General features: G+C 40.2%; 1 protein-coding gene across 5 annotated transcripts in view; it reads right to left on the reverse strand.

Annotated features, from left to right (window-relative positions):
* Window positions 1-1,839: 1,839 nt before the first annotated feature.
* Window positions 1,840-17,972, reverse strand: part of ZC4H2 (zinc finger C4H2-type containing) — a 115,501-nt gene continuing 99,368 nt past the window's right edge. For 3 of the 5 annotated variants that reach the window (XM_054544669.2, XM_063721181.1, XM_002831734.5), the window contains 4 exons: window positions 7,249-7,420; window positions 5,513-5,685; window positions 4,478-4,640; window positions 1,840-3,335 (listed from right to left, as the gene is read on the reverse strand). In XM_054544669.2, coding sequence (XP_054400644.1) covers window positions 3,222-3,335; window positions 4,478-4,640; window positions 5,513-5,685; window positions 7,249-7,404 — 606 coding nt within the window. In that variant the 5' untranslated portion in view covers window positions 7,405-7,420 and the 3' untranslated portion in view covers window positions 1,840-3,221. Of the gene's footprint in view, window positions 3,336-4,477; window positions 4,641-5,512; window positions 5,686-7,248; window positions 7,676-17,972 lie in introns of all 5 variants that reach the window. The other 2 variants (XM_063721180.1, XM_009234926.3) reach the window with 2 other exon arrangements.

Here is a 17,972-nt window from a genome sequence, read left to right on the forward strand (position 1 = left end):
AAAAGGGTAAAGTAATTGCCCAGCAAGTAGGAAGGGGCAAAGCCAGGTCAGACTCAAGTCTGTCTACCTCAAAAGTCTGTGTTTCTTTTGCCTAAGTGCAGTGGAGCAGGTGAACCCAAGACTTGCTTAAGGGAGAATAAAGAATTAAGAGAAGGAACAAAAATATAATGAAAAAAATAATACAAGGGGGTTAGGAGAGACAGAGAAGAAGGAAGAGAAGGGTAAGTCAGTCTGCTTTGGTTTTCACCCTCTTGGATGCCAGTTGCCAGGTAAAAAAGTCTGATTATTGAAGTGCAATGCCAAATGGAGAAAGGCCCTGGAGGATAAAAGACTACAAAGGTTGGAGTTGGTATTAAGACATCCAGCCCACTACTGTTCCAGCCACCCCAGGTGAGGTGCCAGATGAGAGTGCAGCCATCTTGGATCTTACAGCCTTAGCCAAGCTGTCTGAGGCAAGACCACATAGAACAGAAATTAGCCATTCCCAGCAAGTTCTGCTCAAACTGCAGAGTCATGAGCAAATAAAAGATGGTTGTTTTAAGCCATTAAGTGTTTGTGTGGTTTGTTTCACGGCAATAGATAAATGAACCAGAAAGACTACATGAGATAGTAGTGCCCCACCAAGTGGCTGGCAGGTGTAGGTGCTCAACACATGATTATTCTCTTCCCCTTCAAAAGCATCCCTAGGAAATGGCTTTCCTGGCTGTTGGTGCTTAGAGTTCAAAACCTGTTACCATCACTACAACATAATTGACAGACCTGACCTCCATTGTGCCAAGGATGCAGAGCTATGGCCATGCCTCCTGAACTTTACAGGGACTCACTACGGCCTATACAGGTTAAGATGTACTCCAAGTTGCACAGATGAGTGTCCTCCCTTTGCCCAGAGTGAGCCTGAGTCACTTCAAAAGCAGGCCTGTAGCTATACAAAACCTGGGGTGATATCAGGGAAGATGAGTAGTATAATTTTTGACTAGTGTTCCAATCTACCTAAACCCAGAGGCACAGTGGATAAAAGGATGTTAATACTTATGAGTGCTTACTATGTGCCTCACATTGTTCACAATCCCATGAAATAAGTGCTAATATTTTCCCCATTTTCCAGATGAGGACACTGAGGCACAGAGAGGTTTTATTTAGCTGTTGAATTCCCTGACAAGCACAGAGACAGATTAGTATACAGGATATTACTCAGGGAGCCCTTGGGATTAACACCTGTGGAAGGGAAGGGGAGGTAAAGAAGCAGGATTAGACAGAGGGAGATGCTTATCTGTGGTGCAGTCTTAATGGCAAACTCAGCTTACTCTAAGGGAGCTCTGAAGCTGGGATATCCATTTAAAGTTGTTCCCTATTGTATCCCTACAGGCAACAAGGCCTTTACATCCCTGAATCAGTCATTTGACACCCAGTCATTGATTTCAGTTCCAAAGTTATTTCAACCACTCTCATCATCAAGCCATTCCAAAAGGGAGAAAGGTTTTCTTAAAAATGATCATGGAGAAGAAGTAGAAAAAAATGAGCTCTGGAGTTGGACAAAGCTGGCTCCAAATCCTGCAATTTCCTATTACTAGCTGTTTAACTCTGAAAAAGCTTTTAAGTTTTTGGAGGTTCAGTATCCTTTTTTTTTTTTAAATGGTGATAAGAATACTTAGCTTGTAAGGTATTTTGAGAGTCAAATACAATCATTTATACTAAGCAACTTGCATAGGGACCTGGCACAGAGTAGGTGCTAAATAAATGGAAATTATTGTGATAATTAGGTAAATTATTGTCCTTGGTGCCTGGCTTTCTCATCTGTAAGGTGGAATGAATAAGAGCAAACAAGAGCTACCCAGAAAGGTAAATGACATTACATCTTTTGTATTACCCAATACACAGTAGATACTCAGAATTTACTCCAATTAATGCATGTTAAAAGGATTTGTACAGACACAACACTCTTACTTTCAAAGAGCAGAGGAACATTTTATATTGTGAACACATACACACTGTGGCAATGTAAAACTACTTAAGGAAGGAAAAATATCCCCCTCCCCAGCCAGGTACTGAGACCTGGGGCTAAAATTTTTTGTCAGTCAGCCCCCATCCCCATCCCTTATCTTTGAGTGACCTTACCAGGAAACCTGGCTTTGGTGGAAAGGAGAGCTGTGGGGCTTGGGGAGCCTGATGCCTTTTCTTTTGGGAGGAAAGGCCACCTGCACAATCCACAGGACAGGAGAGGCCAGCAGCTGCCCTGAGCTGAGGCTACAGAAGAGTTCAGATCCAAGAGAGCAAGGGATGAATGGAAGGAAAGTCCCACCCACCTTCACGTGTAAAGTGATTGGCATTTACTCAAATCTAAATCTACTCCTTGAGCATGTGCCAGAGTAATGGTTCTGAACAAAAGCCAACACAGATGTCAGCCAGGGGGCCATCTCAGCCTAAGGAAGCCCCTACAGCTGAGCCCTCAGCCCTAATGACTTAGGCAGTAGGTTAGGCAGGAGATGTAGAGTTGGTCTGGCTTACTGATTTCACTGTGGAAATCTTCTACTAGAATTTGCAAAGACTAGATATTGGGGAAAGGTTCACTGATCTTAAGATCCCAAGACAAACAGCCTAGTACCTAAGAATTTTAGTATGTCTGGGAGACAGAAGTGGGGCAAGCTAAAGAATTACAGCCATGCCTCCCAAATGATTATGAAAAGGAGGGCCTGTCCAAGCTACCTATGGGCCTTAAGGATGAGATGAGGGTAAGAGTAGGGGGATACATGCACCCAGCCTGTTGGAGAATCCAACATGAAGACTATTGTCCCTTCAGAACCTAAGGCAAAAGTACAAGGAGGGAAAATACTGGGTCCTTTACCTGAAACAAGATATGGGCCTCCCCTGCCCCTCAGACCCTACAGCTCCTTAGGCTCCAGGCCTCAGGCACAAGAGATAGAGAATCATATCTGAGCCTTTTGCCCTTCCCTTAGCTCCAAACAAGGGCAGGGGTTGAAATGTGAGTGGGAGAGAAGGGATCATCAGACACACTGTTTAGCACCTGAACCACATCTCTTCCTAAACCAGAAATCCCAAGAGCAGAAAGAAACAGGAGCAAAGTGAGAGAGGGGTTGTGCTTCCATCACATTAAATAGGAGACTTCGTGGGGTTGGGCAAGGGTCGTTTCACATCAGGACATCAATGACTCTGGTCAAGGTGAGGGGTTATAATTAGCAAAGCTTCATGTGCTCTCCCTTTCTTTATTCATCCTGCTTCCGTTTCGGCTTTTTGGGGTTCCGGGACCGACTCTTGGCCTTGCATAGAGGGCATATAGGTGCATTCCGGTGAATTTGCTGGTGACATGACAAGCAGGCCTGGTGAGGGACACAGGAAAAAGAAAGTTAGTGGTCAGATTCTTCCAGGCAACAGCTTAGACTTCTGATTCCCCAGGGGCCCAGAAAGCAAAGTGATTTCCCATTAGAAGGGAGCAATAATCAGTGAGTAGACTCAAGTATTCTTGGATGCCATAGAAGATGGGAAGGAAGGACATAACCCAGTTCAGAGAAGGGTGTTGAGAAAAAGTATACAAAACTAGAAAGTAAGGCAAAATGATAACTACACATCTATTCATCATTATAATGAAGCATTGTCTAACAGGCCCACTTAAGGACTATTTAATTTTCTAGAATAGGGGTCAACAAACATTTTCTGGAAAGGCCAAGACAGCAAATACTTTAGACTTTTTACATCATATAATCTTTGCTGCAACTACTCAATTCTGTTTTGCATGAAAGAAGTAATAGACAATAGCTTGTATGCATGTTGTTTGCAACAGCTTGCAAATACAGACATGCATGTGGGCCAATAAAACTTTAACAAAAACAGGGAACAGATTAGATTTGACCTGTAGGCTGTAGTTTGATGACCCCTGCTCTAGAAGTATGTCTCTTTGTTTGACTATTTACCAATTGATTAGGACCCAGGCTCTGTGATGTTACACTGATAAGCTGCAAATGGCTTTTGCCCAGTAGAGATGCAAATTACTTCTGTTTGGAAGAAAAAGTAACTATAAAGGTTACAGTTTTATTGTCCTGTGGGATGTAAACCAGTTTTGTATCTAACTTTGCAAATTTGTTTCAGCCTTCCTCTCCTTTCTTGACTATATAGATATTTGTTCCTCAAATCCTCCTGGAACCAGCTTTATAATCCTGCTGGTTCCCTCATTTATGATACATGCTAATTACATATTTGTGTAAGAGTCATTTCTAACTTTTAGAATTGCACTTTAGCAGGGCCTGAAAATCTCCCTGCATTCTAACACCTCTGGGAACATGGGGCAACAAAACCTGTGGGTCCAACACAGCACACCCATGTCACCCCTTCCACTGTGTCACAAGCAAAGGCTATTAAAAGAAGGCCCAGCATAAATAAAGCCAAAGACCCAGAACTAGCCTTCCACAGCCCTTCCATGGGAGGATACTTTGCTTCCTCCACAACCATTACCCAGCTCACTTACCTTCATAGGTGGGGGCTGCTGCCTGAAGGTGGCCGTCTGCCGAGTGTCCTGCTTCCTAGCCACTTGGAGCTGTTGGGCGGCAGCGGCTGCAGCGGCCAGGGACTCAGGGATGGGGGGCTCCTGAGGTTCCGTCTGCCATTCTGCTTTCTGCTTCTCAAAGTAACTTTGGAGATGAGAGACACTGGCTAGATCATTCTGAAAGCAACGAGAACCTTGCTCCTCTTGAAGACTCCATGCCATACAACCAAGGGTTGAGCTGTGGCTCATTCTAGAAGGTCCCCACACCTTCCCAAGCACAAGGCTATTGTCCCTGGGTACTAGGCCCAATGTCTGATGAGAAGGATAATCCTCTTGGTCCTTAGCTCTGATAGGCCAAGAAGACCAAGAAATCTTAGGGCTAGCAAGGTCCTTAAAGGGTATTCAGTCCTATCTGCTATCTCATGCTCTTTTGAGTATTCCTATTAAGTGTCCTAAGGCCTCTGGTGACATATCTCTAAGAATAGGAAGCTCACAAACTCCACAGACACCTTGCTCTACCTTTAGGAAATGATTTCCTCTACCAGGTCAAATTCTGTCTCTCTGCAAGGGAAGCCTAGTTCTTAACTCTGAGCCAGGAGATGAAGTCCCAGCCTACTTCCTGAAGACCAGGAAAGCTCAGTCTTTTGTGTTTTTAGAGGTTTCTAGATATCCCCTTCTAGACCCTGACTTGGGAAATGATCTCTTAAGAGTTATAGACATAGTCTTGTATTGTCAATATCACACAAAGAATTTAAAAAGCCACCTAGTAGTTGTTCTAATTCATCTAGTAATTCATCCAGTTTAATAATCCTCCTTCTGTTTTAACAAGCTGGCACAGAGACTTGCCCAAGATCACACAATGAGTCAGCCACTGAAAGGCCTGGGACTAAAACTAGGTACTCTGACTTTCAGGCTAGGCTTTGTGTATGTATACATGCCCGTGTGTGTGTAGGTATGTAGGTATGTATGTGGGTCAGAGGGAGGGTATGTTGTAGGGACTGGGGACAGGTAGCTTACTCCAAGGAAAGCTTCTCCTCTTCTTCACACAAGTCAGGGAGCCTCTGCAGGCCCAGAGTCATGCGCAGGGCATCCACATGTTCTTTCAGTGGCTTATACTCATCATGCAGCCTCCTTGTAGACTCTAGCAGCTTGTTTAGGTCATTCTCAGATTGTTTGATAGTGTTTTCCATCTGGAACATAGAGTGGGAAAGGCACAGAGAAAAGATCCTAAGGTTCTCGGAGAGGCTCTATAGCTGAGTGAATAATAGCACAAGCTCCAGAACTTATTCAGTCTATATTCAAGTCCTTGATCTCCCATGCCCTCTCTATGTAACTCTGGTCAAGCCTCAGTTTCTTCATCTGTATAATGGTGATAATCTAGTGCTTAACTCATGCAATCTTCGTGAAGATGTAATGATAGAATTCATATAAAGTACTCAGTAAAGGGGCTAAATTAATATTTACTGCTAAATAAATGGTATTGTTCAAATATAGTATCTTAGAGCTGGAATGTCCTTCAGAGCTCATTTAGTCCACCTTACTCCCATTTTACAGAAAACTGAGGCTCAAAGAGAAAAAGAGACTTTCCTGGGGAAATACTTCTTAGCATCAAATCCTGCATAAAGACTTAGGGCTTCTGCCTCCCAGGCCAGCAGTCTTTCTCCTAGATCAGTGATTCTCAAAATGTGGCCAAGGGATCAGCAGCATCAGCATCACCTGGGAACTCAGAAATGCATATTCTTAGGCTCACCTCAGACATACAAAGTCAGAAAATCGGGGCTGGAGTCTAACAATATGTGTCTTAGGCTCTCAAAGTGGCTTTGATGCATGCTCAAGTTTGAGATCCACTGGCTTATATTCTTAGCCCTTCTGGCAAATAGCTTCCTCATTTAACTGGCCCTGTATCATTGGTTAGCTGGCAGCCAAACTGTCAATACTTTACGAGATCTAGAATTCTGCGATCTCTAACACAGAAAATCCCAATTGCTTACTGTCCAAACCTCATTCATATTTCCTTTATGATCCTAGGTCTGACAACATCAGAAAATGAGTATTGCCACAGAAATGAGTTTCCCAGAAATATAAACTTAGTTCCTTTGAAAGTAAATTTAAAAAATATATTCCTCATGGTTATGGGCGATAAAGGTTTGAAAAGACCTTACTGGTCAGCACTGCCAACCTCCTTCCTTGTGAAGGAATCATCAGTACAGCAGTTCATACAAGTGTCCATTAAGATGCTGCTTGAATAACTCCAAAAGAGGGGAGCTTACCACCTTAGCAGACAGTTCATATTCCATGTTCCAAGAGTTTCCAAAGGAGATACCAATGAGGAAGTCTCACTTTGGTAGCAGGCAGAGATGATTTGTTTGGTCTGACTGAAAGCTTGGAGCACTTTAAACTACATTCTAGAGGCAGCTGCCTGCTCTGCTTTTCCCCAAGACTAGCTCTCAACTCCCAGAATCCCAGAATGAGAGCACATCAAATCAGTACATTTAGAGGGTACTGAGTCCCTCTTATAGTGCAGAGAGGGAAAATGAGGCCCAGAGAGAAGGGACTTGTCCAGTGATATATAGTCAGTTAGTGACAGAGCCAGGGCTGGATCTCACAACTCCTGAATTCTTCTACTCTACCACAGCCTGCACTGATGCCTGCTCCCTGAGCTTGGCCAGAGCCACATCTCAAGGAGAGGCCCTATCACTCACCACTACCTCTTTCTCAAGGGCTTTAGAGATAGGCTCCAGGCAGCCACGTACCACATTGATGTCAGCGTGGATCAGTCGGAGTTCCTCCACATGGGCCATCTTCTCCTGTAGCAGAAGGTCCATCTCCTGCTTGTATTCCTTCAGGTGCCTTTCCTCTGACTCAAGTGCCTCAAACTCAGCCTTCAAACGAGCCTTGATCTTCTCCATCTGCAGGGTCTTGTTCCTGCAATTTGCAAAAAGCAGGAAACAGGCCAGCAAAAGAAGGGAGAAAATAGAAATGGAGCCAGGACTTTTTTTCTAAGCCATCTTTACAAGCTTCCCCCTCTCCAGGCAGAGCCAACCTGAGGCCATCTCAAAAAAGAAGGCCAGGTGCAGTGGCTCATGCCAGTAATCTCAGCAATTTGGGAGACAGAGGCAGGAGGATCACTTGAGCCCAGGAGTTTGAAACCAGCGTGGGCAACATAGTGAGACCTTATATCTACAAAAAAAAAAAAAAAAAAAAAAAGAAAAAGAAAAAGAAAAAGAAAAAGAAAGAAAGAAAGAAAGAATTAGCCACACATGGTGGTACATGCCAGTAGTCTCAACTACTCAGGAGGCTAAGGCAGGAGGATTGCTTAAGCTATGATTGTACTACTGCACTCCAGCCTAGGTGACAGAGCAAGACCTTGTCTCAAGAAAAAGTTAGGAGATGTTTTCCTCTAAAAGCTCAGTGGGTCTCGAATGGGGTTAATTTTGTTCCCTTATGGGGCATTTGCAAATATGGAGTGTTTTGGCTGTTAGATTGACTCAAGGAAATGTGTTACTGGCATTTAGTGGACATGGGCCAGAGATGCTAAATAGCCTCTCAATGCCCAGGAAAGTCCTGAACACAAAGAACTCCCACCCAAGAAACCAAAAATGATCTCTTGAGAAACTCTAAGGAAGCACTGTCCAATAAACTTACTACAGTGATGGAAATGTTTTGTATCTGTGCTGTCCAGTATAATAGCCACTATGCATATGTGACTACTGAGCACTTGTAATGTGGCCAGTGCTACTGAGGAACTGAGTTTTGAATTTTATTTAATCAAACTTAAAATTTAAACAGCCACGTGTGGCTAATGGCTGTCATATTAGACAGCACAACTCTAGAGGGTGTGTTTATCAGTTCCAGAAAAGGAAGGGGAAAGGATATTATGGGTAATTTCTTTCTTAGAAAAACAAAAACCTGGTTTTGGTCATTAAATCCCAATTGTACACCCTGTGGCTCAGGAATCCTATACTTGGGAATATATTTTAAGGAGGTAATTCAAGGAAGCAAAAAGTTCATACACAGAGATGTACTTTCTGGGCTTTCAGCAAAATTAGGATATTTGACAGCCACTGAAGACTTGTGACATAGAAAATGTTGAAGATAAGATACTCGCTGAAAAAGTGTACACACTAAGATTACAATTTCAAAACATACATGCATGTGACTAAATAAGAAAAAGATTTGGAAGAAACACAGTTTCAAGGGTCTTTAATAAGATTATTTGAAGCCTGCCTCTGGGAAAGGGCTACAAAGTTTTGAAAGGGGTCCCCTCTAAGGCATGTGGCTTCCCACTGGCTCCCTACCATGCTTCTCAGGATCTGCCTAGCCATTATCCCCTTACTCAGATTTGTAGTCTCCTTTCTTCTCCCTCAGAAGCTGATCTTCCCCTCCGCCCCAGTCTATCCTACGGGTGATTCAACTCCACACACTGGACTCTGGCTTCTGACATCAGCCTGCTTGTCTTCAGTCTCTCTTTTCTCAACATTGCCTGTGCCTCTTGCCTCAAGAGGTAGCCTTCAATGGCACAGAACTACAGAAAGAACTGTTAGGTGGGTAGGATGGTGGGAGAAGTTTCTCTTTCTATACTAAGAAAACATCTTTTCATGCTATTGTATTTTTTTTTAACCTTAGAAATAGGTTAAAAGGTGGGTGTTATCCCATTTGTAGAGAAGGGAATTGAGTGAGGTTCAGGATGGTAACTTGCCCGGTACCACAGAGCTAGTAAATTGGATGTTGGGATTTGAACCAGGGCTCTCTAACACCGAAGCCGACATACCATCCACTACTCTATATTGCCTTTGAACAGGGTTACCAGGCTGAAGGGCATAAAAACATCAAGGGTTCTTGTTATAGCTCATCAACTGTCTTGCAGAGGGAAGATACTGATTTGTATTGGTTAATTACTTATTTGCTTATATCCCCATCTATCTAGACTTCTATTCTCCTCCTTTTCTAGGTTACATGAAGATAAATCTGAACTTTGCCTACTCCCATAACCATTTTACTGATGGAAAAACTAAGATTCAGAGTAGTATAGTGTCTTACCCTAAGTGTCCTACAACCAGTTAGGGCAGTGCTGGGCCAAGAACCTATTTCTGCAGACAAAGTCATATCATAAAAGAAGCATGCACTTTAGACTCAGACTTCGATTATAAATCTTGGTTCTGCCTCTGATTAACTATTTGCTTTTGGACAATAATAACAACTGTATTTTAACTATATTTATTGAGCACTTACTATGTATTAATTATAGAGGGTTTCAATATATATTCAGTCAATAATTATTTATTGAATACCTATCATGTGTCAGGCATTGTACTAGGTAGTAGGGATAGAGCAGAGAACAAGACAGTATATAGACAGCAAGTTTCATCTAATGAAGAAAATCGATCCTGAACACAAGGTTGTATGTAAAATCATATTAGTGGTAGGGAGGAGATGCAGAATGTGATAGAAGGATACAACAAAGGGACCTAACATAGTCTGAGGGACACTACAGGGTAAAGAGGACAGTCAGAGGAGGCTTCCCTGAGAACTGAGGATGTGAAATCTGAGACCTGAAGAATGAATAGGAGTTCGCTGGTGAGTGCAGGTGGGCACACAGGAGAACAGTCCAGACAAAAAGAATAGCATGAGTAATGGCCCCACAGAAGAAGAATATGGCACATTAAAGGAACTGAGTAAAGAGCAGTGTGGCTGGAGCACCTACTGCAAGAGGGAGAGGGGCCTAGATAAAACTAGGGAGGTTGACAGGGCCTAAAACACAGCTTGGAGACTGGGACGAGTTGGGACTTTTATCCTCAGTGGAAGGGGAAGTTTTATAAATTTAAGCACCGGAAGAGTGACATTATCTGATCATCTCACTTCACTTCCCTCAGCCTTGGCTTCCTCATCAGTAACACAGGAATAATAATAGCATCTACTTTACACATTATGTGGTGAGGATTAAATGAGCTAAGACATGTAAAGTCACCAAGCAGAGTATGTGGCACATACAGTCAACAAATGATAGGGTCCTTCTTTCTCCACTCTGCCCAACTCTTCCACCATGGATATCTCCTTCACCATAATGGTTTCCACTACAGCAAATAGGGTTTGTGTGTGTACACATGCATGAGTGGCCAGGTATATTGCTGGTTACTGAGATTAAAATAATTATCATTAGTGGGAGAATGGGAAGGGAATAAATGTTGAAAAATTACCTATTGGATACAATGTTCACTATTTGGGTGATGGGTACACTAGAAGCCCAAACCTCAATATTATGCAATATATTCATATAATAAATGTACACATGTAGCCCCTGAATCTAAAATTAAAAAATATATTAGCTAAAGCCACATAAAAATGTCAACATAAATAACAGCATTTTATGAAGCTGACCCAAGCCTTTCCAATTTGTAATTAATTCTATTAAGATGAAAGTAACTACCACTAACTGAAATCAGGGGTAAGAGGGTCTCTCCCATTGCCATTTAATAGAAATCAGCATAGTGCAGCTATCCCTGCTTGGATGAGTCCCTTTTATCTAATCCTCCCTCCATGCCTACTTCTGTTTACAGAAACCCATGTTGTTGGGCAAGATACATTAATGCCAAAATAAACCAAAGATTTTTCACCTCATGTGTCCAGGGTCACAGTTAAGTGCTGACTTGACATGGAAAATCAAAGGCGCAAAGCCTTCCTCAAAGCACCAGTGGCATTTCCTCTCTCTGGGGTGGAGGGCTGCCACCAGCAAGATGGCAGCTTAATCCTTTGGGTACAAGGTACATAGCCACAATGTCTGCCTCCATTCAAGGTGTTTGGGAGCCTTTGTCTATTGCCCCCTGTGGCAAGAAATACCAAGGACCAAGACCCTGACTAAAGGGCAGAAGGGCCAAGACTCCTTGTTAGGAGAGGGAAATATGTTTATGAAGATAGGTTTCAGAAAGAGCCTCTATTTACTATTTGTAAAGTCAGTTTCTGAGGGAAGCCTGGTCCTTGCTTTAGCGGAGGGACAACAATGTCACTGCAGGCTTTGATGGTGCCGCTAATATCTTTCAATAGTGGTGCATCAAGTGCAGGGCAGTAACAACAGTCTACCCTGGGGTGAAGACAATAAGGGGGTATGCTGTGTGTAGAAAATTAAAATATAAAAATAAAACCAACTAAAGTTGGTCTATTCTTTATTACCACCATGCAATGGCAATCTCAAACATGTCTATTAAAGGACATCTAGACTGACTCTAATTTTTGATAATTATGAATAAAGCCACTATGAATATCCATGTACAAGTTTTAGGGTAACCTTAAGTTTTCATCCAAGAGTATTGCTGGGTTATATGATAATTGCACATTTAGCTTTTCAATAAACTGCCCAACTGTTCCAGAGTGTATCATTTCACATGCCCACCAGCAAAATATGAGTGATCCAGTCCCTCCACCTGGCCAACTATTTTATTTTAACTATCATAATAAATATGTAGTGATACTTCAAAGTGATCTTAATTTGCATTTCCCTAATGCCTATTGATGTGGAACACCTTTCCACATACTTCTTTGCCATACATATATCCTTTTCTATGAAATGTCTGCTCATGTCTTTGGTTCATTTTCTAACTGGATTACCATTGACCCTTGAACAACATGTGTTTGAACTGCATAGATTCACTTGTACATGGATTTTTTTCAACAAAATATGGATCAAAAATACAGTATTCGCAGGATGTAATACCTGCATATATGGAGGGCTGACTTTTTGTATGCCCAGGGCTGACTGTAAGATTGAGTATGGATATGTGCAAATTTTGGTACAGGTAGAGGCCTAGGACCTCTATACAATGAGGGACAACCGTATTTGTTTTCTCACTGTTGAGTTTTAATACTTCTTTATATATTCTAGATTTGAGTACTTCCACAGACACGTGGCTTGAAAATATTTTCTCCCACTCAGTAGCTTGCCTTTTTGTCACCTTGAAAGGGTCTTTGGAAGAGTATTTAATTTTTTTTAAAAGTCCAATTTATCAATTTTTTCTTTCTTATTATTATACTTTAAGTTCTGGGATACATGTGCAGAACGTGCAGGTTTGTTACATAGGTATACACATGCCATGGTGGTTTGCTGCACCCATCAACCCGTTATCTACTTTAGGTATTTCTCCTAATGCTATCCCTACCCTAGCCCCCCACCCCAACAGGCCCCAGTGTGTGATGTTCCCCTCCCTGTGTCCATGTGTTCTTTTTGTTCAAATCCCACTTATGAGTGAGAACATGTAGTGTTTAGTTTTCTGTTCCTGTGTTAGTTTGCTGACAGTGGTGGTTTCCAGCTTCATCCATGTCCCTGCAAAGGACATAAACTCATCCATTTTTATGGCTGCATAGTATTCCATGGTGTATAAGTGCCACGTTTTCTTTATCCAGTCTATCATTGATGGACATTTGGGTTGGTTCCAAGTCTTTGCTATTGTGAACTGTGTTGCAATAAACATATGTGTGCATGTGTCTTTATAGTACAATGATTTATAATCCTTTGGGTATATATCCAGTAATGGAATTGCTGGGTCAAATGGTATTTCTGGTTCTAGATCCTTGAGGAATCACCACACTGTCTTCCACAATGGTTGAACTAATTTACACTTCCACCAACAGTGTAAACACATTCCTATTTCTCCACATAATCAGCATCTGTTGTTTACAGACTTTTTAATGATCACCATTCTAACTGGTGTGGGATAGTATCTCATTTTGGTTTCAATTCGCATTTCTCTAATGACCAGTGATGATGAGCTTTTTTCATATGTTTGACAGCCACTTAAGTGTCTTCTTTTGAGAAGTGTCTGTTTATGTCCTTCACCCACTTTTTGATGGGGTTCTTTGTTTTATTCTTGTAAATTTGTTTAAGTTCCTTGTAGATTCTGGATATTAGACTTTTGTCAGATGGATAGATTGCAAAAATTTTCTCCCATTCTGTAGTTTGCCTGTTCACTCTGATGATAGTTTCTTTCGCTATGCCGAAGCTCTTTAGTTTAATTACATCCCATTTGTCAATTTTGGCTTTTGTTGCCATTTCTTTTGGTGTTTTAGTCATGAAGTCTTTGCCCATGCCTATGTCCTGAATGGTATTGCCTAGGTTTTCTTCTAGGAATTTTATGGTTTTAGGTCTGACATTTAAGTCTTTAATCCATCTTGAGTTAATTTTTGTATAAGGTGTAAGGAAGGTGTCCCGTTTAATTTTTCTGCATATGGCTAGCCAGTTTTCCCAACACCATTTATTAAATAGGGAATCCTTTCCACATTACTTGTTTTTGTCAGATTTGTCAAAGATCAGATGGTTGTAGATGTGTGGCATTAAATCCAAGGCCTCTGTTCTGTTCCATTGGTCTATATATCTGTTTTGGTACTAGTACCATGTTGTTTTGGTTACTGCAGCCTTGCAGTATAGCATAGTGATGTTAAGCGGGTTTTTCATATGATTATTAGCCATTTCTATATCTTCTTTTGAGAATTTCCTATTCATGTCCTTTGCCTGCCTTCTTCTTCTTCTTCTTCCTCTTCTTCTTCCGCTTCCTCTTCTTCTTCTTCTCCTTCTTTTCTTCTTCTTCTATTCTCCTTCTCCTTCTTCTTCTTTCTTCTTTTTTTTTTTTTTTGAAGCACAGTCTCACTTTGTCACCCAGGCTGAAGTACAGTGGCATGATCTCAGCTCACTGCAACCTCCACCTCTCAGGCTCAAGCAATTCTCATGCCTCAGCCTCCCAAATACCTGGGACCACAGGCATAAGCCACCGTGCACAGCTAATTTTTGTGTTTTCTTTTTAGTAGAGACAGGGTTTCACCTTCCTTGGAATCCCAAAGTTGTGGGACTACAGGCGTGAGTCACTGCGCCTGCCCCTTTGCCCACTTTTTGATGGGATTTTTTTTTTTTTTTTTTTTGCTTATTTGTTTGAGTTCCTTGTAGATTCTGAGTATTAGTCCTTTGTCAGATGCATAGTTTGCAAATATTTTCCCCCACTCTATAGGCTGTCTGTTTACTCTGCTGATAATTTCACTGTACAGAAGATTTTTAGTTTAATTAGGTCCCATTTATTTATTTTTGTTTTAGTTGCATTTGCTTTTGGAGTCTTAGTCATGAATTCTTTGCCTAAGCCAATGTCCAGAAAAGTTTCCCAATGCTATCTTCTAGTATTTTTATAGTTTCAGTTCTTAGATTTAAGTCTTTGATCCATTTTAAGTTAATTTTTGTATAAGGTGAGAGGTGAGGATCTAGTTTCATTCTTCTACATGTGGCTTGCCAGTTTTCCCAGCACCATTTATTGAATAGGTTGTCCTTTCCCCACTTTATGTTTTTGTATGCTTTGTCAATACTTACAGAAGGCTGTAAGTATTTGGCCTTATTTCTGGGTTTTCTATTCTCTTTCATTAGTCTTCATGCCTATTTTTATACCATTACCATGCTGTTTTGGTAGCTTATAGCTTTGTAGTATAATTTGATGTCGGGAAATGTGATGCTTCCACATTTGTTCCTTTTTCTTAGTCTTGCTTTAGCCATGTGGGCTCTCTTTTGGTTCCACATGAATTTTAGATCGCTTTTTTCTTGTTCTGTGAAGAATGATGATGGTATTTTGATTAGAATTGCATTGAATCTGTGGATTACTTTGGGCAGTATGGTCATTTTCATATTATTGATTCTACCCCTCCATGAGCATGGAATATGTTGCCATTTGTTTGTGTCATCTATGATCTTTTTTAGGAGTGTTTTGTAGTTTTCCTTGTAGATATCTTTCACCTCCTTGGTTATTTCTAAGTATTTTATTATTATTATTTTTGCAGCTGTTGTAAAAGGGGTTGACTTCTTGATTTGATTCTCAGCTTAGTCATTGTTGGTATATAGCAGTGCTACTGATTTGTGTACATTGATGTTGTATCCTGAGACTTTACTGAATTCATTTACCAGGTCAAGGAGCTTTTGGATTATTCTTTAGGGTATTCTAGGCATATGATCATATCATTGGCAAACAGTGACATTTTGACTTCCACTTTTCCAATTTGGATGCTCTTTACTTCTTTCTCTTGTCTGATTATACTGGCTATGACTTCCAGTACTATGTTCAATAGAAGTGGTGAAAATGGGCATCTTTGTCTTGTTCCAGTTCTCAGGGAGAATGTTTTCAATTTTTCCCCATTCAGTATAATGTTGCCTGTGGGAATGTCATAGATGGCTTTTATTATCTTGAGGTATGTCTCTTCTATGCCAGCTTTTTTGAGTGTTTTTATAAAAAAAAAAAAGGGATGCTCAATTTTATCAGATGCTTTTTCTGCATCTATTGAGATAATCATATGATTTTTTATTTTGATTCTGTTTATGTGATGTATCACATTTATTGACTTGTTTATGTTAAACTATACCTGCAACCCTATGATAAAACTGACTTGATCATGGTGTATTATCTTTTTAATATGCTGTTGGATTTGGGTAGCTAGTATTTTGCTGACGATTTTTGAATCTGTGTCCATCAGGGTATTGGTCTGTAGCTTTTTTGGTTTTGTTCTTTCTTGGTTTTGGTATTGGGGTGACACTGGCTTCATAGAATGATTTAATGAGGATTTCTTCTTTTTCTGTCTTTTGGAATGGTTACAGTAGGATTGGTACCAATTCTTATTTGAATGTCTGATAAAATTCAGCTGTGAATCCATCTGGTTCTGAACTTATTTTGTTGGCAATTTTAAAATTACAGTTTCAATTTTGCTTTTTGTTATTGGTCTGTTCAGGGTTTCTATTTCTTCCTGATTTAATCTAGGAGGCTTGTATATTTCCAGGAACTTGTCCATATCCTCTACACATTCTAGTTTGTGTGTGAAAAGGTGTTCACAGTACACTTCAATAATCTTTTGTATTTCCGTGGTATCAGTTGTAATATCTCCAGTCTCATTTCTGATTGAGTTCATTTGGATCTTTTCTTGGTTAATCTCACTAACAGTCTATCAATTTTGTTTATCTTTTCAGAGAATCAGCTTTTTGTTTCATTTATCTTTTGCATTGTTTTTGTTTGTTCCAGTTTCATTGAGTTTTGCTCTGATCTTTGTTATTTCTTTTCTTCTGCTGGGTTTGAGTTCAGTTTGTTCTTGTTTCCCTTGTTCCTTGAGGTGTGACATTGGGTTGTCCATTTGTGCTCTTTCAGACTTTTTGATTTAGGCATTTAACACCATGAACTTTTGTCTTAGCACCACTTTTGCTGTATCCCACAGGTTTTTGTAAGCTGTGTAACTATTATCATTCATTTCAAATAATTTTTAAATTTCTATCTTGATTTCATTGTTGACCCAAAGCTCATTCAAGAGCAGATTACTTATTTTCCATGTATTTCTATAGTTTTGAGGGTTCTTTTTGAAGTTGATTTCCAATTTTATTCCCCTGTGGTTTGAGAAAATGCTTGATATAATTTTGATTTTCTTAAATTTATAGAAACTTGTTGTGTGACCTATGATATGGTCTATCTTGGAGAATGTTCCATACACTGAAAAAAAGAATGTATATTCTGTAGTTGTTGGAAAGAATGTTTTGTAAATATATGTTAAGTCTATTTGTTCTAGGGTGTAGTTTAAGTCCACTGTTTCTTTGTTGACTTTCTGTCTTGATGATCTGTCTAGTGCTGTAAGTATAGTATTGAAGTCCTCCAATATTATTTTGTTGTTGTTTATCTCATTTCTTATGTCTAGTACCAATTGTTTTATAAACTTAGGTGCTCCAGTGTTAGGTGCATATAATTTAGGATGGTGATATTTTCCTGTTGGGCTAATCCTTTTATCATTATACAATGTCCTTGCTTGTCTTTTTTTTTTTTTTTTAAACTGTTGTTGCTTTAAAGTCTGTTTTGTCTGATATAAGAATAGCTACTCCTGCTTGCTTTTGGTTTCCATTTGTGTGGAATATTTTTTACCACCCCTTTACCTTAAGCTTACATGAGTCCTTATGCATTAGGTGAGTCTCTTAAAAACAACACATACTTGGTTGGAAGTTTATTTAATTCATTCTGCCATTCTGTATCTTTAAGTGTAGCGTTGAGGCCCATTTACATTCGATGTTAGTATTGAAATGTGAGGTACTGTTGTACTCATCATGTAGTTGTTGCCTATATGCTTTGGATTGTTTTCATTGTGTTATTGTTTTATAGGCACTGTGAGATTTATGCTTTAAGAAGGCTATATTTTGGTGTATATCAAGGTTTTCTTTCAACATTTAGAACTCCTTTTAGCATTTATTGTAGGGCTTGTTTGGTGGCGGCAAATTCTGTCAGGATTTGTTTTTGAAGAAGACTTTATCTTCCTTTCAGTTATGAAGCTTAGTTTTGCTAGATAGAAAATTTTAGGGTGACCATTATTTTGTTTCAGGAGGTGAAAGGTAAGACTCCAATCCCTTCTGGCTTGTAAAGTTTCTGCTGAGAAATCTGCTGTTAATCTGATAGGTTTTGCTTTATAGGTTATCTTTTATCTCACAGCTCTTAAAATT

Source organism: Pongo abelii, chromosome X, assembly GCF_028885655.2.
Source record: "Pongo abelii isolate AG06213 chromosome X, NHGRI_mPonAbe1-v2.0_pri, whole genome shotgun sequence".
NCBI classification, from domain to species: domain Eukaryota; kingdom Metazoa; phylum Chordata; class Mammalia; order Primates; family Hominidae; genus Pongo; species Pongo abelii.